A 25,435-nucleotide genomic window follows, 5' to 3' on the forward strand; every position below is an offset into this window, starting at 1 on the left:
ATTACTTGAGAAACATTGTCAAGTAATTAGAGATGAACCTTAGGTTATATTTTATGGATAAATGTCATTAGTATAGATATCCCAAAACGTATATGAAATTCCTAAAAATCTGATATGCCCTGGTATAATGTTATCAGTCATAATTCTAGTTATTATCTTAAAAATGTTGTTATATGTCACAAAAATATCCAAGTTTCTTGTCAATTGCATTGTAATCATATCTTTAACCATGTCATTTTAAGTCTTGTTGTTTATAGACAATCATTGTTTTACTCTGATAATTTTATAAAATGAACTGCAAGAAAATGCATAAGAAAGATTTTTAACAAATATAAGTTTCTGATAACTTTTAGATCATAGTGCTGAACTGCGTAAGAAATTACAAAACTCTAATGGAAAACCTGAAGACTTCATCCAGTTCATCAGGAATTAATCTTACTATCTCTCAAATTTCTTTACTAGTGATACACAGAATACAAAAGGAATAGTTTGACAAGTTACAATCAGTTCAGTTTGGGATACATTGAGTATGACTCTGAAACTCCAAGAAGAGTCCTAGATATAGAATTAAGTTGATTTTTTTCATACAAAATTACCTACTACAATATATTGATTGATTAATATAATGCCAACTTATAATAACACCAAGTTCTCATTATATGTGGATCATTTCTTGAGCACTCTGAACTGTTACACTGACATACAGTACTCGCCCACTCCCATGACAACATTACACTAGTTTTATTTTAAAAGTCTTGTTACTGCATAAATAAGTCTCCACACCTTATCACTACCACATCTTCTTCCTCTTCAAAATTGTCTTGGCTGTTTTCGTTCTTTTTTTTTTTATACAGCAGGTTCTTATTAGTCATCAATTTCATACACATCAGTGTATACATGTCAATCCCAATTGCACAATTTGTCACACCCCCACCCCCATCCCCCTGCAGCTTTCCCCATTTGGTGTCCATACATTTGTTCTCTACATCTGTGTCTCAATTTCTGCCCTGCAAACCGGTTCATCTGTACCATTTTTCTAGGTTCCACATATATGCGTTAATATACGATATTTGTTTTTCTGACTTACTTCACTCTGTATGACAGTCTCTAGGTCCATCCGCGTCTCAACAAATGACCCAATTTCATTCCTTCCTATGGCTGAGTAATATTCCATTGTATATATGTACCACATCTTCTTTAACCATTCATCTGTCGATGGACACTTAGGTTGCTTCCGTGACCTGGCTATGGTAAATAGTGCTGCAATGAACATTGGGGTGCATGTGTCTTTTTGAATTATAGTTTTCTCTGGGTATATGCCTAGTAGTGGGATTGCTGGATCATATGGTAATTCTATTTTTAGTTTTTTAAGGAATATCCATACTGTTCTCCATAGTGGCTGTATCAATTTACATTCCCACCAACAGTGCAAGAGGGTTCCCTTTCCTCCACACCCTCACCAGCATTTGTTGTTTGTAGATTTTCTGATGATGCCCATTCTAACTGGTGTGGGGTGATACCTCACTGTAGTTCTGATTTGCATTTCTCTAATAATTAGCGATGTTGAGCAGCTTTTCATGTGCTTCTTGGCCATCTGCATGTCTTCTTTGGAGAAATGTCTATTTAGGTCTTCTGCCCATTTTTGGATTGGGTTTTTTTTTAATATTGAGCTGCATGAGCTGTTTATATATTTTGGAGATTAATCCTTTGTCTGCTGTTTCGTTTGCAAATATTTTCTCCCATTCTGAGGGTTGTCTTTTCGTCTTGTTTATGGTTTCCTTTGCTGTGCAAAAGCTTTGAAGTTTCATTAGATCCCATTTGTTTATTTTTGTTTTTATTTCCATTACTCTAGGAGGGTGAGTCAAAAAAGACCTTGCTGTGATTTATGTCAAAGAGTGTTCTTCCTGTGTTTTCCTCTAAGAATTTTATAGTGTCTGGTCTTACATTTAGATCGCTAATCCATTTTGAGTTTATTTTTGTGTATGGTGTTAGGGAGTGTTCTAATTTCATTCTTTTACATGTAGCTGTCCAGTTTTCCCAGCACCACTTATTGAAGAGATTGTCTTTCTCCACTGTATATCCTTGCCTCCTTTGTCATAGATGAGTTGACCATAGGTGCATGGGTTTATCTCTGGCTTTCTATCTTGTTCCATTGATCTATGTTTCTGTTTTTGTGCCAGTACCATATTGTCTTGATTACTGTAGCTTTGTAGTATAGTCTGAAGTCAAGGAGTCTGATTCCTCCAGCTCTGTTATTTTCCCTCCAGACTGCTTTGGCTATTCAGGGTCTTTTGTGTCTCCATACAAATTTTAAGATTTTTTGTTCTAGTTCCATAAAAAATGCCATTTGTAATTTGATAGGGATTGCATTGAATCTGTAGATTGCTTTGGGTAGTATAGTCACTTTCACAATATTGATTCTTCCAATCCAAGAACATGGTATATCTCTCCATCTGTTGGTATCATCTTTAATTTCTTTCAGCAGTGTCTTAGAGTTTTCTGCATACAGGTCTTTTGTCTCCCTAGGTAGGTTTATTCCTAGGTATTTTACTGCTTTTGTTGCAATGGTAAATGGGAGTGTTTCCTTAATTTCTCTTTCAGATTCTTCATTATTAGTGTATAGGAATGCAAGAGATTTCTGTGCATTAATTTTGTATCCTGCAACTTTACCAAATTCATTGATTAGCTCTAGTAGTTTTCTGTGGCATTTTTAGGATTCTCTATGTGTAGTCTCATGTCATCTGCAAACAGTGACAGTTTTACTTCTTCTTTTCCAATTTGTATTCCTTTTATTTCTTTTTCTTCTCTGCTTGCCGTGGCTACAACTTCCAAAACTATGTTGAATAATAGTGGTGAGAGTGGACATCCTTGTCTTGTTCCTGATCTTAGAGGAAATGCTTTCAGTTTTTCACAATTGAGAATGATGTTTGCTGTAGGTTTGTCGTATATGGCCTTTATTATGTTGAGGTAGTTTCCCTCTATGCCCACTTTCTGGAGAATTTGTATCACAAATGGGTGTTGAATTTTGTCAAAAGCTTTCTCTGCATCTATTGAGATGATCATATGGTTTCTATTCTTCAACTTGTTAATATGGTGTATCACATTGATTGATTTGTGTATATTGAAGAATCCTTGCATCCCTGGGATAAATCCCACTTGATCATGCTGTGTGATCCTTTCAATGTGTTGCTGGATTCTGTTTGCTAGTATTTTGTTGAGGATTTTTGCATCTATATTCATCAGTGACATTGCACTGTAATTTTCTTTTTTTGTAGTATCTTTGTCTGGTTTTGGTATCAGAGTGATGGTGGCCTCATAGAACGAGTTTGGGAGTGTTCCTTCCTCTGCAATTTTTTGGAAGAGTTTGAGAAGGATGGGTGTTAGTTCTTCTCTAAATGTTTGATAGAATTCACCTGTGAAGCCATCTGGTCCTGGACTTTTGTTTCTTGGAAGCTTTTTAATCCCAGTTTCAATTTCATTACTTGTGATTGGTCTGTTCATATTTTCTGTTTCTTCCTGGTTCAGTCTTGGAAGGTTATACCTTTCTAAGAATTTGTCCATTTCTTCCAGGTTGTCCATTTTATTGGCATAGAGTTGCTTGTAGTAGTCTCTCAGGATGCTTTGTATTTCTGCAGTAACTTCTCCTTTTTTATTTCTAATTTGATTGATTTCTCTCCCTCTTTTTCTTGATGAGTCTGGCTAATGGTTTATAAATTTTGTTTATCTTCTCAAAGAACCAGCTTTTAGTTTTATTGATCTTTGCTATTGTTTCTATTTCATTTACTTCTGCTCTGATCTTTATGATTTTTTTCCTTCTGCTAACTTTGGGTTTTGTTTGTTCTTTTTCTAGTTCCTTTAGGTGTAAGGTTAAATTGTTTGAGATTTTTTCCTGTTTCTTGAGGTAGGCTTGTATAGCTATAAACTTCCCTCTTAGAACTTCTTTTGCTGCATCCCATAGGTTTTGGATTGTCATGTTTTCATTGTCATTTGTCTCTGTATTTTTTTATTTCCTCTTTTTTTTAGTGATCTCTTGGTTATTTAGTAATGTACTGTTCAGCCTCCATGTGTTTGTGTTTTTTACGTTTTTTTCCCCTGTAATTCATTTCTAATCTCATAGTGTTGTGGCCAGAAAAGATGCTAGATATGATTTCAATTTTCTTAAATATACTGAGGCTTGATTTGTGACCCAAGGTGTGATCTATCCTGGAGAATGTTCCATGCACACTTGAGAAGAAAGTGTAATCTGCTGGTTTTGGATGGAATGTCCTATAAATATCAGTTGAATCTATCTGGTCTGTTGTGTCATTTAAAGCTTCTGTCTCCTTATTTATTTTCATTTTGGATGATCTGTCCATAGGTGTAAGTGAGGTGTTAAAGTCCCCCACTCTTATTGTGTTACTGCTGATTTCCTCTTTTATAGCTGTTAGCAGTTGCCTTATGTATTGAGGTGCTCCTGTGTTGGGTGCATATATATTTATAATTGTTATATCTTCTTCGTGGATTGATCTCCTCATCATTATGTAGTGTCCTTCCTTGTCTCTTGTAACATTCTTTATTTTAAAGTCTATTTTATCTGATATGAGTATTGCTACTCCAGTTTTGTTTTGATTTCCATTGGCATGGAATATCTTTTTCCATCCCCTCACTTTCAGTCTGTATGTATCCCTAGGTCTGAAGTGGGTCTCTTGTAGGCAGCATATATATGGGTCTTGTTTTTATATCCATTCAGCAAGCTTGTGTCTTTTGGTTGGAGCATTTAATCCATTCACATTTAAGGTAATTATCAATATGTATGTTCCTATTAACATTTTCTTAATTCTTTTGGGTTTGTTTTTGTAGGTCCTTTTCTTCTCTTGTGTTTCCCACTCAGAAAAGTTCCTTTAGCATTTGTTGTAGAGCTGGTTTGGTGGTGCTGAATTCTCTTAGCTTTTGCTTGCCTGTAAAGCTTTTGCTTTCTCCATCGAATCTGAATGAGATCCTTGCTGGGTAGAGTAATCTTGCTTGTAGGTTCTACCCTTTCATCACTTTAAATATATCGTGCCACTCCCTTCTGACTTGTAGAGGAGTTTCTGCTGAGAAATCAGCTGTTAACCTTATGGGAGTTCCCTTCTATGTTATTTGTCGTTTTTCCCTTGCTGCTTTCAATAATTTTTCTTTGTCTTTAATTTTTGCCCGTTTGATCACTATGTGTCTCGGCGTGTTTCTTCTTGGGTTTATCCTGTATGGGACTCTCATGGCTATTTCCTTTCCCATGTTAGGGAAGTTTTTGAATATAATCTTTGCAAATATTTTCTCGGTTCCTTTCTCTCTCTCTTCTCCTTCTGGGACCCCTATAATGCGAATGTTGTTGCGTTTAATGTTGTCCCAGAGGTCTCTTAGGCTGTCTCATTTCTTTTCATTCTTTTCTTCTTTATTCTGTTCCACAGCAGTGAATTCCACCATTCTGTCTTCCAGGTCACTTACTTATCCGTTCTTCTGCCTCAGTTATTCTGCTATTGATTCCTTGTAGTGTAGTTTTCATTGTTCATCTCTGTTTGTTCTTTAATTCTTCTAGGTCTTTGTTAAACATTTCTTGCATTTCCATCTTTGCCTCCATTGTTTTTCTGAGGTCCTGGATCATCTTCACTATCATTATTCTGAATTCTTTTACTGGAAGGTTGCCTATCTCCACTTCATTTCATTGTTTTTCTGGGGTTCTATCTTGTTCCTTCATCTGGTATATAGCCCTCTGCCTTTTCATCTTGTCTATGTTTCTGTAAATGTGGTTTTTGTTCCACATGCTGCAGGATTGTAGTTCTTCTTGCTTCTGCTGTCTGCCCTCTGGTGGATGAGGCTAAGAGGCTTGTGCAAGTTTCCTGATGGGAGGGACTGGTAGTGGGTAGAGCTGACTGTTTCTCTGGTGGGCAGAGCTCAGTAACACTTTATTCTGCTTGACTGCTGATGGGTGGGGCTGGGTTCCCTCCCTGTTGGTTGTTTGGCCTGAGGCAACGCAACACTTGAACCTACCTGGGCTCTTTGGTGGGGCTAATGACAGACTCTGGGAGGGCTCATGCCAAGGAGTACTTCTCAGAACTTCTGCTGCCAGTGTCTTTTCCCCACAGTGAGCCACAGCCACCCCCTGCCTCTGCAGGAGACCCTCCAACACTAGCAGATAGGTCTGGTTCAATCTCCTATGGAGTCACTGCTCCTTCCACTGGGTCCTGATGCACACACTACTTTGTGTGTGCCCTCCAAGAGTGGAGTCTCTGTTTCCCCCAGTCCTGTCAAAGTCCCGCAATCAAATCCCGCTAGCCTTCAAAGTCTGATTCTCTAGGAATTCCTCCTCCTGTTGCCGGACCCCCAGGTTGGGAAGCCTGACACAGGGCTCAGAACCTTCACTCCAGTGGGTGGACTTCTGGTGTAAGTGTTCTCCAGTCTGTGAGTCACCCACCCAGCAGTTATGGGATTTGATTTTACTGTAATTGCGCCTCTCCCACCGTCTCATTGTGGCTTCTCCTTTGTCTTTGGACGTGGGGTATCTTTTTTGGTGAGTTCCAGTGTCTTCCTGTCAATGATTGTCCAGCAGCTAGTTGTGATTCTGGTGTTCTCGCAAGAGGGAGTGAGAGCATGTCCTTCTACTCCACCATCTTGGCTCAGGACCTCATCAGGAATTAATTAAATGATAAATATAATTTATAATTTTATCACTTTCTGAAATATACTTCTAAGTTTTTTTTTCCAGAAAAAAATCTTCTCTCTTCTGCTTTATCAACCTACATGTTGATAAAGTATACCTTTGTAGACAAAGATGAAACGTTTATCTTTTTCTCTTTACCTGATCCTTCTAGTATTTGGCTTCTCCAGCTAGCTCTCCTGTGGACTTGATGGTTTATTGCAACCAGATTACTACTAGTTATACTAATCATAATAATTTGTGTTTTTTTGCTTCCAAATGCTGGTCCAATTTATGACCATGGGGAAGTACTGTGAATGAAAAATATTGCCTGTCATATTCTGTCGCTCCGTGGTAAGTCGTCAGCCACTGCAGCCACCCCTAAGGGTGCACCCCGAGGGGACTCAGGATGGGAAAGAACAGGATATTGGCCCCAGATAGCTAAGCTGCACATCAAAGGAATGATTCCAAAGAGCCCAGATTCTTGCATCTTCCCATAAGTAGAAAAGGGCTAAATTCATTAACTTGAGATATCTGGTTTTCTTTAATTAACAGTCAGTCATCTTTTCATGTTCCAACTACCTGGCCTTGGTTGTAAAACTCCTATAGTTCCTGCTTCCCCCCTTACCTCTTCAGAGCAGTCCTGACGAGCTATCCTAGGCTTGAAGTCCTCAGAAGGTCCACCAAATAAAACATAATTCTCAACTTTTAGGTTGTGCTTTTTTTTTCAGTCGACAGAGGCAACCGTATCAACATATTTGTGTCTTGCCCTGGATGATGCACAATTCGTTTATCCCATAGTTTTTTTTTTTCACAGCTTAGTATTTTAAGCTAGGAATCAGAATAGCTAGGCTGGCTTCTTTTCTTTAATTCTTCTCTCCAGCCCTCAAGATACAAAAAAGTGTTACAGACCACTCATTATTCTAGCTATTCTTCAGACTTGGCTGAGTGATTTAGAAGAATGTTGGTCTGGAAAAACTCGTAATCATCGTCTGGCCCCATTTATGTTCCCGTGGAATTCCGTGAGGCTCCTTCAACTCAACAAACCTTTGTGTAGAGGTGCAGGTCCACAGGTAGTGGTGTGAGAGGACGGGACATAGGCAGGCTTCTGTCAGCCCAAATACACTCAAATTCCTTTCCCATTCTCCAGGGCAAAGTTTAGTGTTAGGCTTAAAAACAGATATACTAAACAACTCAGCAGGTAACTTCTGGAAAAGCAATGCTTCAGAATCAGCTTGGGGTTGCTGAAATAATTTGATCACTCCAGGAAGCCAGGAGGTGAGATGCATGGAAAATTTTTTTTCTTGTTATCAAAGCTCAGAAAACCAGGGTATTGCATGATCTGGATATGCTGTAGCTTATCTTTTTCCTTTAAAGATGGTAAGTTCCTTACAATATGTTATTTGGTATAAATATTTTAAAAGTTTAGTCTGAAGCTAAACTTTTAAACGTTTAAAAGTTCTATCCACGGGACTGGATAGAACTGAGGGGAATCCAACATGCCTCTTACAAACAGTTTCTATGGCTGGCCCATTTCATCAACTGAAAATCTTGTAACAGAGGCAACTTACCTATTAATCTTCTTGCTGACTCTCTGTTGGGTCATTTACACTGTCAACCTGATTATTCATTTCAACTGGAACCAGAAAGGAAAACAAAAAGGTTAAAGATTTGTTAAACCCAAATCTCTTAAACATATTAAAATGGCCTGTGAATTGTTACATTTCTGATTTCCTATCTTATACTTCTTTCAGTTTGTTTTCATTCATTCAAGATTTGGGGGCCACTCTTATAGATTTTTACTGGTGGGGGAATGGGGAGGGCAGAGTTGCTTCTTTACTAAACTGTAGGAGCTGAGTTGTCATTTCATACCAGATTTTTGGGTTGATATTTTGTGTGTATTTATTACCATCCTTAGGTAAATTCAAAGGCCTTAATAGATGTCTATGAAAATAAAGAGGAAACAAAGCAAACCAGATCATCGACGTGCAGAGAGGTAAGCAGCTTCCTCTAAAACAGCAATGCCAGTAGGCCTGCTTGGTTTGCCAGGTCTTCAATTTTGAAATTCAGAACTGACACTGTAAACTTGCCAGTGGGTGCACTGGCAGTGGACACCATGAAATAGAAAAGCAAAACATCTAACCAGATCGCACAGCAATGATAAAACGTGTGCTTTTACTCTACCGTGTGTTCTATGTAAGCATTTGCATACAAATAGCACACAGAATTCATTACTACCATTGTCCAGGAGGCCAGAGCAGGCATAGCAGACACTGGAAAATTTCAAGGGTCAGTAGGTTAAATTAGATTGGTATTTTTAAAGCATCAAAGCCCATATTATAAACTGCAAGACTTATACCGATGAACAATGGCTAGGCCAAACATAACAATAGAATTCTGACTTCAAACCTTTGTAGCAAGCAGCTCAGAATGGTCAGGACTTGGCCAGTGACTGCCAGCTTTCCTGTATTTTACTCCATGCTCCCAACACAGGACGAGCCAGGGAAAGCCAAATATGTTCCCAAACCAATCAGCCACTTCTGGTTAGCCCAAGTGCAGCTTCCCCTTACCGGCAACCTCCAATCAAGGATGCCTGAAGTCTTCCCTCTTCTTAGAAGTTCCCCACTTCCCTCCCTGCCTTTGAGCTGGCCAAACACAAGCGATGATGGCTGCGTGACACCCATGCTTTGGTAGCTCTGAATAAGTAACCTCTGTTTGTTCTCATTTGGATAGTCTTCATTTGTTGGAACAAAAGCAACAATCCAAATCTATTTTACTTTTTTTTTTTTTTTTTTTTTTTTTGCGGTACGCGGGCCTCTCACTGTTGTGGCCTCTCCCGTTGCGGAGCACAGGCTCCAGATGCGCAGGCTCAGCGGCCATGGCTCACGGGCCCAGCCGCTCCGCGGCATGTGGGATTTTCCCAGACCGGGGCACGAACCCGTGTCCCCTGCATCAGCAGGCAGACTCTCAACCACTGTGCCACCAGGAAAGCCCGAAATCTGTTTTACTTTAATCAAGTTTTCATGTTCAAGAAAACCAGTGGCAGGTGCTGGAGCTCACATTCCAAAGAGACTTGAAAGAGGGAATGACATTGGATGGCAGCCCACCCAACTCTCTCTCAAGGAGGTCTCTTTCTTTGTTCCTCCTGCAAACTAGCCTTGGTTTCTAATGATGTGTGAGCCCATTCTTTACCCCAGTTATAAACTGGCCAGTTACAGGAAGTGTACCTCTACAAAAAAGAATAATGTATGCACTTTCTATCCTGGTCTACAAAAATATGGGTGAGTGTTCCTTTTCTGTTCCTTCCTCCAACCCAAGGGTCCCTAGTTCCAAAACCTAATAAGTGTTAGTATGAAAGGCATTTCATGATCAAATAAGTTTGGGAAAAGCAATGTTAAATGATGTTAAGAAGTTTCTTTACAGCTGAGACTTTGGAGAGCCTGGAATGTGCATGGCAAATCTCCAAGATTTCCCACATTTATCTCCCTTTTATTCATTGAGCATTGCATGGACCTCGTATTCTTTGGAACATGCTTTGCAGAGAACTAGTTAAGAACCGTGCCTATGGTGTCACAACAAGGCTGGGGAAGGTTTCATTCAACTGAGCATCACCAACATGGGGTGGCTTTTAATGGAATGAATCTGGGGTTTGACAGTATTATTCCCCTAGATAAAGCATGCCCAGGGGTTAAAAAAAAATCAGTTTTTTGGATGTATGATAGGCTTAAAGATGTATTGTAGAACATGGGGAATATAGCCAATATTTTGTAATAACTGTAAATGGAAAGTGACCTTTAAAAAATTGTATATATTTTTTTAAAAAATTAAAAAAATACTTAATTAAAAAATCAGTTGGTGCAGAAGGGCTTATAATTAAGGGAGGCAATTAGGTGAGGGCAAGCCTTGTAGCAGGGTGGAATGCATGGCATAGGAAACCATTTAAAACCACCAAGTAACTTCTACCAGTGGCTGAAATTTTCCCAAGGTCATTATCAACTCAAAGTAATTGGCTTTGTTTTCCTGGCTAAAATAACCCAAACAACAATATATATATAAACAGTTGATCACTGAACAATAATTCTGGTTCTCTTAAGCTCTGTGGGCAAGTGGAATTAAATATTTAGAAATCATGTGTGCTCAAATAGTTGTTTTTCTAAATGAGGACAGTTCAAAGGGTTTCCAGTATCGTTGTGCAGGGGCAAGGCTATAAGCTATAATATTCCTGAGGCTCACAATTTCTAGATGCCTTCAAAGTAAGATGTGACTAAAAAAAGGTTTTTGTAAATTTATTTATAAAGTACTTTTAAAGACTCACTGTGTTTTTGGCCAAGCCATCTGATGTGTGATACAGTGAGGTGAAGTGATGAAGGTCCAAGAATAACCTTAGCCCAAACTCAAGCCAGGGCTCCTCTGAATGCTGAGTGTTTGCTGAGTGTTTCCATAAGGTTCACCCGCTAGACTTCAGTTTAGCCTTGGAATTACCCACTGTTTCCTTGGTGTTGGGAAGTAAGATTCAACTGAGGCACATGCTGTTTTTTCAAAAGGCTGCCAATTTTGTTAGTTCCCAGTAGAAAATGGTTTTTGAACTTTACCTTGTTCAAACTGAGTATGTTGACTCATAGAATAGACAGCTCCCTTAATCCTAGATTACACAGATTTGTAGTTTGTGTGACTCAAATAGCTCAGAAACTTACCATCAGGACTTGTAGAATTTTCTGTGTCACCAGAGCCTTCGCTTTTCACAGGAACTCTAGGTGTGTCCTCGCCTTGCGCTGAAAAAGAAGATAGTCCTTGATTAGTAGAGAATTAGAACAGCCTGACTGCCAATTGTTCTGTCACCCTCCATTGCCCTCTTAAGTTTAAAAATACTCCTGGGATTGAACTTCTTTTGCAGAAAAGCTTAAAGGAGCAAATAGTAGGTTGAGTTGCTTGAATACTTTAGTGCTGTCATATTCTAAATTCTCTCTAATTTGTGAGATAATCACATACATACATGCACAATGTCTCAAATTAGAAAGCTGGTAGCATGAAAGCGGCAAAACTTGGTTTAATCAGAACAACCCACAATTTGAATTTGGGGAAATTTGTGTGTGAGTTTATGTAGCTTAAACTTGGAAGAGAGAGAATGAAAAAAGAAAACCTATTTTGCCTCAGGCATGCCTGAAAGCTGAAAGATTCATTCTCCTGGCAGTGAAGTTTAAACACAAATGAATGGCTCAGTTGCTCCCCTAGAAGACCTCAGATGCCGCCATTTTGGATCGTTGAGAATCCCATCTTTAGTTAATTTCTGTTGTAATTGTTCTCTATTTACAGTTTCATAAGGCTTGTCATCACTTGCTGTGGCTGAAGCTATATAACATGCCTAAATGTAGTTGTAAGGAGACTGTTTTTCTTGATCCGATATTTGTACATATAGAAAAAATGATCACTATAATCTAGTTAACATCCATATTTCTTATTGTGAGAAAATTTACAGATAGTCAAAAGGACAATAATCTCTTCTTAGTTAAATATCTATTATGTTTTCACAGCTTGAAGAGCCAGGGCATTTGAAAATACAAAGATAGAAAGTACTAGACAAGTCCATAACTTAAACAAAAGATTAAATTCAGTTTCATTACATGAATACCTATTGAGTCCAGAGTAGGTTCAATTTGACCTTTCTGTTAGGGTGAAGCAAGGCTAGGAAAGATCCAGTGTATAATCTCTTCAAAGAAAGATACCTTTAACTTGTACTCTTGGTAATGATTTACTGAAGCTGAGAATCAAGAAGTAAGGTGACTAATCTTTGAGCCTGGGTGGATGGAAGGTCAGTACTTGACAATATATAAAACAAACAAAGTGAAGGGAGGTGAAGAGGGTCATTTAAGTGGAGATGCCAAACAAGTTTTGCATCTAATGCTGAGGAAGAAAACTGAGAATTAGACATGTGGGAATTTGGGAGATGTCCATGTAGAATAATGTTATATTGTTGATGACATGAGCGTGGATGAGAAAAGTCAGGAAGGGGATAACATAAGGAAACATGACTCGTGGATACCCAAGTCCTACAAGGACAACATGAAAGTGACTGTGCCCATGAGTTCTTTTAGGTTGGGAAAACGAAAACGAAACTTCCAGCTGGACTTAACCATGTCATATCTTTTGTCACTCTGTCAATTCTAGAAAATAGACCATTTTCCAATTGCTCATCAACACATTCCTTACAGAGACAATTACAGAAGAAACTACTGATGGAGTTGTCTAAGCTTGGGAGCAGGAAGTCTTTCTTTGCTAGTATGCCTCAAAACAGAAGTAGTTAGAAAAAATGAAACTATTTGACTTTATATAAACACAAACTTATGGGTGGAAAAGCTACCATAAGAAATGTTTAAAAAAAGAAATATTACCAGTTGAGGAAAATTATTTATACCTTTTATCATAGACAAAGGGTTAATATCTTTGATATATAAAGTACTTCTAAACATAAACAAGATTGACAATTGGATAGAAAATTGAGCAAGAAATCTAACAGGAAGTTAATTAAAAAATAAGAATGGCCTGTAGTTGTGTGAAAATGTGATTCACTTTGCTACTAACGAAAAAAAATGCAAGTTAAAATTAAACTGAGAGGGCTTCTCTGGTGGTGCAGTGTTTAAGGAGCTGCCTGCTAATGCAGGGGACACAGGTTCAAGCCCTGGTCTGGGAAGATCCCACATGCCACGGAGCAACTAAGCCCGCGTGCCACAACTACCGAGCCTGCGCTCTAGAGTCCGCAAGCCACTACTGAAGCCCGCACGCCTAGAGCCCGTGCTCCACAACAAGAGAAGCCAGTGCAATGAGAAGCCTGCACACCACAACTAGAGAAAGGGATTTCTGCCTAAAGTAGACTATCATACTGTAGAATAACACTTCCACCAAGAACAGCTAGAAACATTGAACAGATTATTTGAGGAAATTAAGGCACTAGCGAGCCATTAATGCAGCAGAAGCTGGAGGAAGTGAAAAATGGTGAACCTGACATTCCACATACAAAGAAGTTTAACAGAGCCTTCAGATGTTTTGTAATGAGATTTGTGGGGAGAGAGGAAAAACTTACAGGTCAGGGCCCACCAAAGAAGAGGTGCACTGATAAGTACCTTGAGTTTTCTGTGGGTTATACTTGGGGGGGCAATGAACTTGAAATAGACCAGTTCTTAAAAAAAATTGAAGGCCTACTTTTAATCAATTTAATCTCTGATTTGATTTCAGTGCTCTACTCAATCCTACCAGCCTTTCAGAAACAAAAATAAATCCTCTCTGGAAGAAGATAAGGCCACCCAGAGGCTCAAGTTATCTCTACAATTTTTCGCACATAGTGTCTAGCATTCAATAAAAAATTACCGGTCATTCCTGAGGAACAAGAATGGATCACTGAAAACCAAGACAATATATAGAGACATGTTAGAGATCTATTTGTAGATACAACTTTAAAATATGGTTAATGTGTTTAAGAATTGGGTGAGAAGAGGGAGAATTCTCATGGCAAAGAAGTTAACTGGACTAGACGCTAAATAAAAAAAGTCAGATGTAAATTCTAGAACTGAAAATTATATAATAATTGAAGTTTAGAATTCAATAGGTGGATTTGGTGGCAATTAGACACAGCTGAAGGAGGAATTTACAAACTGAAAGCTAAGTTAGAAAATATAAAGAATAAAATACAGATGAAAAGAATTAGCAGATGTATGAGATAGGGTGTATCCTACGTGTAATGGGGCAAAAGCAATATTTTAAAAGATAATGGCTGATAATTTCCCAAACTGAATGGAAAATATCAAGCCACTGCTTTAAGAGTATTATGATACCCAAGCAAAATTAATGCAACGCAAATCTTATTCAGGCCAATCAGTGTAAACTTGCAGAAAATCAAGGTTAAAGAAAAAATATATATTTAGGAGTAAAGACCCATTAACTTCAAAATAGCAACAATAGGAATTATAGATGACATCTCAATAAAAATCATGGAATCCAGAGACAATGTAATGATATCTTCAAAGCACTTAAAGAAAATATCACTAACGTAAAATTTCATACCTAGCAAAATCTTCTTTCAAACTTCCAATTTGAAATAAAAAATTTTCAGGGAAAAAATAGAATTTGTTCAGGGGGAAAAACAGTAGACCTACACTGAAGGATTTTCACTATATGAAAATATAAATTCCAGGTAGATTATAGAAATTTGAAAGGTAACATGGAAAAAGACCTTTATATCATGAGGCAAAAATTTCTTACACAGTTACAAAGCACTGACCATTAGGCAAAAGACTAATAATATGGAAAACATTTAAATTAGCATCATTATTTTATCAAAACACACCATTAAGAGAGTGCAAAGTAAACCAGAGTAGAAGATATTTGCCATTTGTGTTTGTGTACATATATATATATATGTATATATACACACAAACAAACACACACATATATATAATATGGATCTCACTTACAAAGGACTCTTGTACTAATATATAAAGAAAACAATATAACATAGAAAAGACAAGGAACCCAACAGAAAATGGGCAAGACACAGACATGTCATAAAAGAGAATATCCTGGCTGGTCACTTAATTTCTTCAATGACTTTTACCAAATCTCATAGTACTTAAAAGCCTCGGCTTTTTCACTATAAAAATAACTATAAAATGTTCTAACTCCTTGGACACCATCAGAACTTATTAAAATACAACATAATTATTATATTTCATAAGATGATTACTATGGAAGGAAAGTTAATTGACCTAACACAATTTAATCAGTACTTCTTTGACTTTGTCCTTGGCGTCATTGTTTGTGATGGGATCTAGGGAACCTGTAGCTGATTCTTCCAGGAAATCTCTTTCAAAGTCATTACTCTCAATGGTAATAACCCTGGTGATATTACTATAGAGATACCTCTCTGACATCTCAGAGAACTTTCTAGCTAATAGACAGGATGCTAGTTAATATAATAATGCTCAATGAAAATGAAGGAGCATACAAAACACTTTTAAGAGCTGGGCAAGAGAGGAAAAAAGAAGTTGAAGAAAGCAAAACCCAAAAGGCAAATCAGACAGTAAATATTTAAGTTGTTTGCCTTACGTTTTGTCTTTTCAACCTCATTATTTTAAAATATAGTACATTGTTTGAGAAATCTCAGGTTATGCCACCATATTGGCACAGATTAGCATGAGATGTAATGGCAGGTTTTGAGATCCATGACAGAGATGAAAAGAGAAATCATAGTTGTAGCTCTATATATTGCCATGTTCTTGAGCAGAGGTCTCTTAGATCCGCTTCTGAAGACCCTAATGGTATGTTTGGTAGACATTATTCATTTAATATCATGAGTGTGCATGATACATGCACATGTGGTATGAATATATGACTATGTATGTGTGCCATGGCGTGCTTATGTGAATATGCATGTGTATATGTGTATGCATGTGCATGTGTGTGTGTGTGTGTGTGTGTGTGTGGTGTATTTGGAAAGAGGGAGAGAAGAATGACAGATACTTATTACTCTGATGTGTGTGGAACTGTTATTATCCTAACGGTTTCTCCCCTGCTGGGCAATGCATCTGAGTGCCCCAGAGAAATGATGCCATTTCACACAGACAATAGAATCTGATCAAAACAAAAATTGCCTCTACAGCCTATTTATTTCAGTTTGCCTGTCCTTCCCTCATTTTGATTGCTGCTGCTTGGAACACAAATGAGGTACATTTCAGGGCTCCTAGCAGGAGATAAAAGATTCTGAAATAGAAAGAGTCTGGGACAGACAGTACCATTTTCATTTTCAATTACCAACCTCAACTGTCCTCTTCAAAGCCTTGATTATGATAACCTTTTGTAGGTTAGTTGCATTACATAAAAAATAATAAAATGAAGCAAGTCTCATCACAAAGAAAAGATACTGAAATGCATATAGAATACAATTAACCAGATTTTAAAATACATAAACATGGAGAGAAGTTAGAAGATTCTCCAAGTTTTTCTTTTGAGATTTGTGTTGACAAACTCCATGCAACAAATAGAATTACAAATAATTATTTCTCAGAATGTGTAGTTGCATAGGTATCATGACAGCTATAGAAAGCAGGGCCTGTCTGGATTCAATTGTATTGAATTAAAGCGTGTTGAACCAAAGCAAGCATTCTTGAACCATCTTGACTTTTGCCATATCTGTGTTCCAACTTTATTATTAATGTAATGGATTAGGCAATTGTTTCAAAAGGCTCACTTCCTGTCTTCCACCCCTACAGGAGTTGACTTCACTGTTCCCTGACATTGGGCTTGGTCATGGAATTTGCTTTGGCTAATGGAATATTAGCAAAAGTGAGTCAAACAGAGGTTTGAAATGCATTTGTACAGTTGGGGTTTGCCCTCTTGTGCTCCTGCCTTTTGCCCCAAGAAGAACATGCTTTAGGGAGCAGCTGATCTAAGGAGGATAAGACCTGAACTCAACTCACAGCCTGACATCCTTCCTGGCCCAGACTAGATGTGGTTGATCCTCTCTGAACAAAAGAATGGATGATTGTTGTTCTAAGCCTCTGAAATTGAAGATGGCTTGTTACGCAGCATTACTGTGGTGACAACTAATGCTTAATAATGTTTTTAATTGACTCAGGCCTAACACTGCTTCTTAATTTTGTCCCATAGCAATCATAGCTATAAAACTGTGAGCTTAATTTGTGCCTACTTTTTTCACACATGATAATAAATATGTGTGAATAAATAATAAATATGTTAATTTTGATATCACCTAAAATCATCTACAGAGCAGATAGGGATAGAGTAGGATACTTAAATAGTTAGTTGAAAAATCCCACTAGGGGTTTAAAGACAGAGGGAATTTTAAGGGAGTTTGGGAGACTACTGTAAGCTAATGACCACTCAAGAAAAGAATCTAGTAACCTAGCAACAATCTATACTACCTTGAAGGAAGACCAAGCACATTCAAGTGCAAGGCACACTCAAGCCACACTCAAGTTAAAAATACAAGACAATAGATATGGGGTCTGAATCTTGTTACATGAAGTCAGGGAGTAAATGGTCCTTGAAGAGTTGCATTTCTGCATGTAGTCAAGACAGGAATATAAGTGAAAGGGGAAAGAAACTAGGTGAAAGGGGACATTATACTGAAACCTGAGATGAATTACCATATTTTAGTATATGTCATCACCCTTTTGCTAATATACATATGATTAAAATAGCTCAATGACAATCCCGGTCAGACCACATAGGGTCAAAGGAGGAACTAATGACGTAAACCTTGACATCTCCCCAAAAATGAGGGAGAAGGTGGTCTTCCCCCACCTTCCCTCTGATTATAAAAATGTAGCCCTCTTTCTTCTCAGGGCTGCACTCCCTTGCCTGCCCGCTTATATCTCTCACAAGTGTCCTATGCTAATAAACTCATTCTTTGCCTATCACTTTGCCTCACGCTGAGTTCTTTCTGCATCGAGACTAAGGAACATGAGCTTCAGTAAGTCCTGACACCAGGTGAGCGGTTTCAATGAAAAGACAATGCGTTTGAGTCCCCTCCTAGTCAGGGATCCTGGGTTCAAGTTCCAGTCTGACTTTTGGCTGGGTTGGAGCCCCATCCGAGAAGGAGTGTGGTTTCAGGGCAACAAATGGTATCTGTATGAAATTTTGAGAAATGCCACGTTGATGTATACAGATGAGACGTCCCTTAACAGGCTAAACTCTGTTGCCTTCACAATGGTACTAAAATGGAAGAAAACTGGTCGCAGAGTTTAAGGCGTTTGTCACATATATTTAACTTCCAAGCTCAAATGGAGAAAAGCATTATTCCACATGCATAAACATCAATTTATGTTCTTTTTAAGCAACTGATTGTTAGGGGAGATGAGCTCCATTAGACCTTACTTTATCCTAGAGTGCCAAGTTCACTTTCTAGGTGTAGAATCCAAGTGCAAGTAAAACTAAAGGAGATCAAAGACCAACTTACGGAGCAAGAACAGAGTGTCAGTGAGAAGACAGGACTTGAAGAGAAGTTGAGTCTTTGTATTGTTATACTTCCCCACAAACTGCTCTTTACAATCAAGGCACCAACACTATGTAAAATGATTGTAAAAGTCAGTGATGCGACTCCTCTTAGTGATGTGGTTCCAACAGCGATAAACTAAATACATTTAACCTCAAGAAAAAAATTCCAATCCTTGGTAATGGCATGGGCTTATGCATTTACATAGCTGCTTCAGTAGCAACCAGGTTTCTTATCCAGGTGTTTTGTGATAATATGTAAGGGTGCAAAGGATAAACACTACGCCTAGGAAAATTCATCCAAAGTGAAGGGAGGCAAAATAGACCAGACAGCATTTAACAGAGATTACTACCCACCTTCTCTACAACAAATGACACACAACAAACCACAAGTCCAGCCTCTACAAATTCCTTCTCTCCTTTGAATACGCCTTTGTTTTGCTTTTTGTAACTCCCTTTTCTGTTACTCATGACAGATACTGAAACTCAGGACTGTCCATTTCTGGCCACCTTTGTGGGAAGCTCAACATCAGTGAAAGGGGATGGAGTGTAGCTCTCTGGAGTTGGACACAGCTGGTTTCAAATCCAAGCTCTGGCATCTCTAGTTGTGCGATCTTGGATAGGTCTCGTTCACATTCAGAGTCTCAGTTTTGTCACTTATACATGGAGGTGATGATATCTCCCTCACAACATTTGAGGATCAAAAGAGATAAGGATTGACTATAATAAACGCTTGATTAATATTTTTTGGCTGAGAGAAACAAATTTAATATCTACTTCTTGATGTCTCTTAATCAAGGATATTTAAGCATAAAAACTTAGCTGAATCACTTCTCTGTATCATTCAAGAATTTATCACATTTTTCCTCCTCTTTGGTATTATTCATTCATTCATCCAGCCAGCCAGCATATATATTGAGTCCGTGCTACGTATAAACCTTAATGAAAAGAACTGAATGGAGTAGAAGACTGGCTTAGCTGGATTAATAAATCTCAGAGAATAATACTGTTCTACAGTGTATTTTTCTTTTATTATTACCTCTTAACATGCAGGGTGTTGAGATTCCTCCTTCCTTCCTTCCTAACTTCCTTCCTAATATCTTTCCTCCCTTCCTCCCTCCCTCCCTTCCTCTCTTCTGTCATTTATTTTAATATTTTACCAATTTTTCTATTTGATTGCTCATTTTTTTCTTACTGAATTTTTTTTCAGTTTTAAAAAAAATTTTATTGGAGTATAGTTGATTTAAAAATGTTGTGTTAGTTTCTACCACACAGCAACGTATATTCACCCTCTTTTAGATTCTTTTCCCATATAGGTCACTTAAAAAACAATATCTGAAGATTTTAGAAGAAAGCATAGTAAAATTTATTTAATGTATCTTAAAGAAAATCAAAAGAAGGCCATCCAGGAGAAAATATCTGCAACGTGTTTGACAGAGGGTTAATTTTCTTAATTTATGAAGGCTACATGAAAGTCAATAAGGTCATTACTACAGCGTGAGCATGTGACACACACATTAGCAAGCTACTCCTTTCGCACATTGTCTGTGGAAGCGTTTTCTTTGGGAGGGTAAAGTGGTCACAGCATCAACCACATTCATTGTGCTGGATTCCTCAGCAAGTGTGTCCCATGCCCAGCCCAGGCCACCACTTTGTTGGTACTGTTGCCTGTCACAGTGGGGGCTATCCTTGGGGTTGGATAGTTTTTTTCAATTCAACGTGAGCCTTGCAACTCGTTTTTGCTCTAAGAGCAAAAAAGTCAGCTTGGGCTTCGCTATTCTCTTTGCTGTTTTCTCTCTCAGCCTCCAAAGCAGAAGGTGATAAACCCTAAGCAAACCCTACACAGAATCCTCAGGGAATGAAGGGGGCTCCTCTTTCAAGGGGGCTTCATCTGGGACTTTCCAGCACCTCCTCCTCTGCTTCCTGCTCACCCCCAAGATCTTGCCTTATTTATTTTCCCTTTTGCCCTCTATTTGGTGAAATTCCTATTGTTTTTTTCCCCTAGAGGTAATTAGATCCAGGAATTTGTTATTGGTCTGCCTTTCCTTTTCCATTTTCCTCCCAGCAAGAGATATTGAAATGGAGAATCACAGCTTGTTTTCCTGTCTCTTTGGGGCAAGGCAGAATAAAGGTGTTCATGGCTGGCTTCATGCGCTTGTGCAAATCTCCCTGGCCTGCTCTTCTCCCAGTTGGGAAAGTAAATGGTAGCTAGTAAGACCCTATTCAGGATTATTTCAGAGCCTGGTAGAGCTAGGGAGTAGGTTGGGGGTGACACCAGGCTTACGCCTTCCTTTTGCCATGGCTACCAGCTCGTTCTTTTTTTTTTTTTTGCGGTAAGCAGGCCTCTCACTGTTGTGGCCTCTCCCGTTGCGGAGCACAGGCTCCGGACGCGCAGGCTCAGCAGCCATGGCTCACGGGCCCAGCTGCTCCGCAGCATGTGGGATCCCCCCAGACCGGGGCAAGAACCCGCATCCCCTGCATCGGCAGGCGGACTCTCAACCGCTGAGCCACCAGGAAAGCCCAGCTTGTTCTTTTAATTACTGTTTTTATTTGTGTTGTTCGTTTGCTTGTTTTACTTATCTGCTTTCATATCATTATGTTTGGGTGAGTGAGATTTGAAATGTGACTTCACATCACCAGCTTAAACCCAAGACCAGATGTGCAGACTCCTTTGATTTGTGGGATGGGGTATTCACTCCGGGTGTCTCACATACTTGGCCTTTGTCAACAGCTGGTTTTAGGAATATTTATCAAAGGATAGTTCTGATCAGACTTGAGGTTATGGATTGAATATTTGTGACCCCGCCCCCCCCCGCCCCTGCCACAAGATTCATATGTTGAAGCCCCAAGTGGCAATGTGACTGTATTTGGAAATAGGGCCTTCATGGAGGTAATTAAAATTAAATGAGGTCACAATAGTGAGGCCCTAATCTGATAGGACTGTGGCTTTATAAGAAGAGAGCTCTCTCTCTCTCCCTTTGCCATATGAGGACACAGTGAGAAGGGGGCCACCTATAGGCCAGGAAGAGAGATCCCGCCATAAACCAAATCAGCCAGCACCTTGATTTGGACTTCTCAGCCTCCAGAGCTGTGAGAAAATAGACTTCTGGTGTTTAAGCCGCCCAGTCTATGGTATTTTTTTTATGGCAGCCTGAGCAGATGGGTATACTTGATTTACAATTAGTTCCTATTTCTTCGGGACAAAAGTACAATTGTAAGCCATCTGCCCCTCATCTAACCTATTTTCTCCCAAAGAACCTCAATCCTAAAGCTGCTCCTTGACCATCCTACTGGTGGTCATCACTTGTAGACACATGCCCTTGGCTCCCTCTCCAAAGTAAAAAAGGAATGACTATTCTCAATGGTGAAAAACTGAAAGCATTTTGTCTAAAATCAGGAAGAAGACAAGGATGTCCACTCTTGCCACTTAGTTTTGGAAGTTTTTCAACATAGTTTTGGAAGTCCTAGCCACAGCAATCAGAGAAGAAAATGAAATAAAATGAATCCAAATTGGAAAAGAAGAAGTGGAATTGTCATTGTTTGTAGATGACATGATACTATACATAGAAAATCCTAAAGATGCTACCAGAAAACTACTAGAGCTCATCAATGAATTTGGTAAAGTTGCAGGATACAAAATTAATACACAGAAATCTCTTGCATTACTATACACTAACAATGGAAGATCAGACGGAGAAATTAAGGAAACAATCCCGTCTACTATCACATCAAAAGGATAAAATACCTAGGAATAAACCTACCTAAGGAGGCAAAAGACCTGTACTCAGAAAACTATAAGATACTGATGAAAGAAATCAAAGATGACACAAACAGATGGAGAGATATACCATGTTCTTGGATTGGAAGAATCAATATTGCCAAAATGACAATATTATCCAAAGTAATCTACAGATTCAATGCAATCCCCATCTAATTACCAATAGCATTTTTCATAGAATTAGAAGAAAAAAAATTACAGTTTTTAAGGAAATACAAAAGACCTTGAATGGCCAAAGCAATCTTGAAAAAGCAAAACAGAGCTGGGGGAATCAGGGTCCCTGACTTCAGACTATATTACAAAGCTACAGTAATCAAGACAATATGGTACTGGCACAAAAACAGATATAGCTCAATGGAACAGGACAGAAAGTCCAGAGATAAACCCATGCACCATGGTCATGTAATCTATGACAAAGGAGGCAAGAATATACAGTGGAGAAAAGACAGTCTCTTCAATAAGTGGTGCTGGGAAAACTGGACAGCTACATGTAAAAGAATGAAATTAGAACATTCTCTAACACCATACACAAAAATAAACTCAAAATGGAGTAAAGACCTAAATGTAAGACCAGATACTATAAAACTCTTATAGGAAAACATTGGCAAAACACCCTCTGGTGTAAATTGCAGCAAGATCTTTTTACAATCCACCTCCTAGAGTAATGAAAATAAAAGCAACAATAAACACATGGGACCTAATGAAACTTAAAAGCTTTTGTACAGCAAAGGAAACCATAAACAAAACGAAAAGACGACCCACAGAATGGGAGAAAATATTTTCAAATGAAGCAACCGACAAGGGATTAATCTCCAAAGTATACAAACAGCTCATGCAGCTCAATATCAAAAAAACAAACAACCCAATCAAAAAATGGGCAGAAGGGGCTTCCCTGGTGGCGCAGTGGTTGAGAGTCTGCCTGCCGATGCAGGGGACGCGGGTTTGTGCCCCGGTCCGGGAAGATCCCACATGCTGCAGAGCGGCTGGGCCCGTGAGCCATGGCCGCTGAGCCTGCGCGTCCGGAGCCTGTGCTCCGCAACGGGAGAGGCCACAGCAGTGAGAGGCCCGCGTACCGCAAAAAAGAAAAAAAAAAAATCAGAAGCTGTCTTTAGTAGATAAAAGGCAGTGGCGGTAGCCGAAGGTGGGCATGAAATCAGACACATGCATATACCTTTTCCTTTTATGTTTAACCGGATGGTGTGCCTGCATACAGCCACTTTGAGAATGGTTTGAAAATTCATCACTAGTTATTGTCAGAATAGTCAGGCTATAGAGACCCAATATTTGGGAAGTAAACCCCCAAAACATATCCACCAGATACTTCAGTGTCTACTACATGCTGAGATAAAAATGGATGAGGCATACTGATGTCTTCATGGACTTCACAAGCTAGCTGAGACGGGGGTGGGGGGGTTGAGATTGAGAACATGGACCACCCACAAGCCACGTGTTATGGTATGAACTAGGAACTCTGGAGGGCCAGTGGAGAGTGAGTCACCTTTTTTGAGGGCTGGTGAAGAAAAATCTTGGAGAACAAGGAAATGACATTTAAGTTGGAGCTGGTTAGAGGAGTCAGTTTCAAATGTTTTGCATCCTTGCCAAGCATTGGGATAGGTAGAAATATCTCCTGTGTGTCAAAGATCTGGAGGACTCAGTTTCTTACATCTTCAACTGGACCACCTTAGGCCTGACCTGTTTTACTCCTCATCTCCCTTTGCTGGTTGTGCTGCCCCCATGGAACTCTAAAAGGCAGTTCCATCTCCTTTATGTAAGATCACAACCACTGAAGCCTTCCCAGGTGTTGCCACACTTGGCTTACCTGAGCTGGATTCCGATCACATTCTACACGTCTGGCTTTTCTTTCCCTTTTCCAGGCCCCAATTAAGCATCTAACTCTCATTCAGCCTCATAATGCAGTCCCCACACCCTCCAGGGCCTGGCAGGAGTGAAGGCTACAAGTAGGCCCTTCTCAGCCGGGGGCCGCCAGGGCTGGTCTCAGATCAGGGTCTTTCCAGCAGGAACAATACAAACCGGGTGTCTCTCAAATGCCACCCCCCCACACACAACCATCACACCCTCTTTGTGGCTCTTATTTCTCTACGGCGACCAGATAAGTCTACCCAGCAGGGCCCTAGTGAGCACAGAGATAGGTATTTTTTTCCACAGGAATCTCTTGATTCTTTTACTCTAATAGGGTTTTAACTATGTAAGGAGCCACAGTGGGGTAGCTTTGGGCTTTCAAATGATTCTTTATGTGGTATCTTTCATAAGGAAGGAAACTTGCTGCTGGAAATAACCCACGTTGGATTCTTAGAAACTTCATCACACACTTAAGTCTCCTGAAAGAAAGTGCCTCTGACTGCTTGGGTTGAAATCCTGAGTGATTATATACACAGCTCTTTAGTCAAAGGATTATTTAGTCCTATACATTCTTAATTATAGATTCCTTAATTATTTCCACTAGATTTTGCCCTCATGGAATATTTTCCTAAATAGCACAATTTATTCAGAACATTTAATAAAATCTAGTGGGTCGTCTTTGTGATGACCAAAGTACTAGAAATCAATACCCAGGAAGAAAGCTGTATAACTAGTAGATTTGCACAATAAATAACCAGTAGATTTACAGAAACACTGAAAGACAGTCAGAGGACCCTGATCTGGAAGTAAGTGTTCTGTTAAGGAAATTCCATTTCTAGTCTTAGACGCTCAATACCAATTCTCTCAGCTTCAAAGAAAAATGAGATTTTTTTCCTACTAGGAGAAGTTTTCAAACACACCTGGCATTAAACTAGAGCCCATTTTATATTTAGCTTTTCTTCAGAAAGCCCATTTCACAGATGCCTGGATCTTAATCTTTGAACTTCTTTGTATTTAATCATTTTTATGCCTTCTGAGAGTTTATCACTACCAGAGCAAACACTTACACACACACACACACACATACACACACACACACACACACACACACACACACACACACACACACCCAGAAAAGACTG

The 25,435-nt window shown here is 39.0% G+C and overlaps 1 protein-coding gene across 4 annotated transcripts in view; it reads right to left on the reverse strand.

The window, feature by feature from the left end:
- The window catches only part of MACROD2 (mono-ADP ribosylhydrolase 2), a 1,989,159-nt gene that overhangs the window by 12,274 nt on the left and 1,951,450 nt on the right, over positions 1-25,435 (reverse strand). For all 4 annotated transcript variants that reach the window (XM_060284443.1, XM_060284445.2, XM_030872537.2 and 1 more), the window contains 2 exons: positions 11,347-11,424; positions 8,224-8,288 (listed from right to left, as the gene is read on the reverse strand). In XM_060284443.1, coding sequence (XP_060140426.1) covers positions 8,227-8,288; positions 11,347-11,424 — 140 coding nt within the window. In that variant the 3' untranslated portion in view covers positions 8,224-8,226. The remainder of the gene's footprint in view (positions 1-8,223; positions 8,289-11,346; positions 11,425-25,435) is intronic.

Source organism: Globicephala melas, chromosome 15 (assembly GCF_963455315.2).
Source record: "Globicephala melas chromosome 15, mGloMel1.2, whole genome shotgun sequence".
Lineage (NCBI taxonomy): Eukaryota > Metazoa > Chordata > Mammalia > Artiodactyla > Delphinidae > Globicephala > Globicephala melas.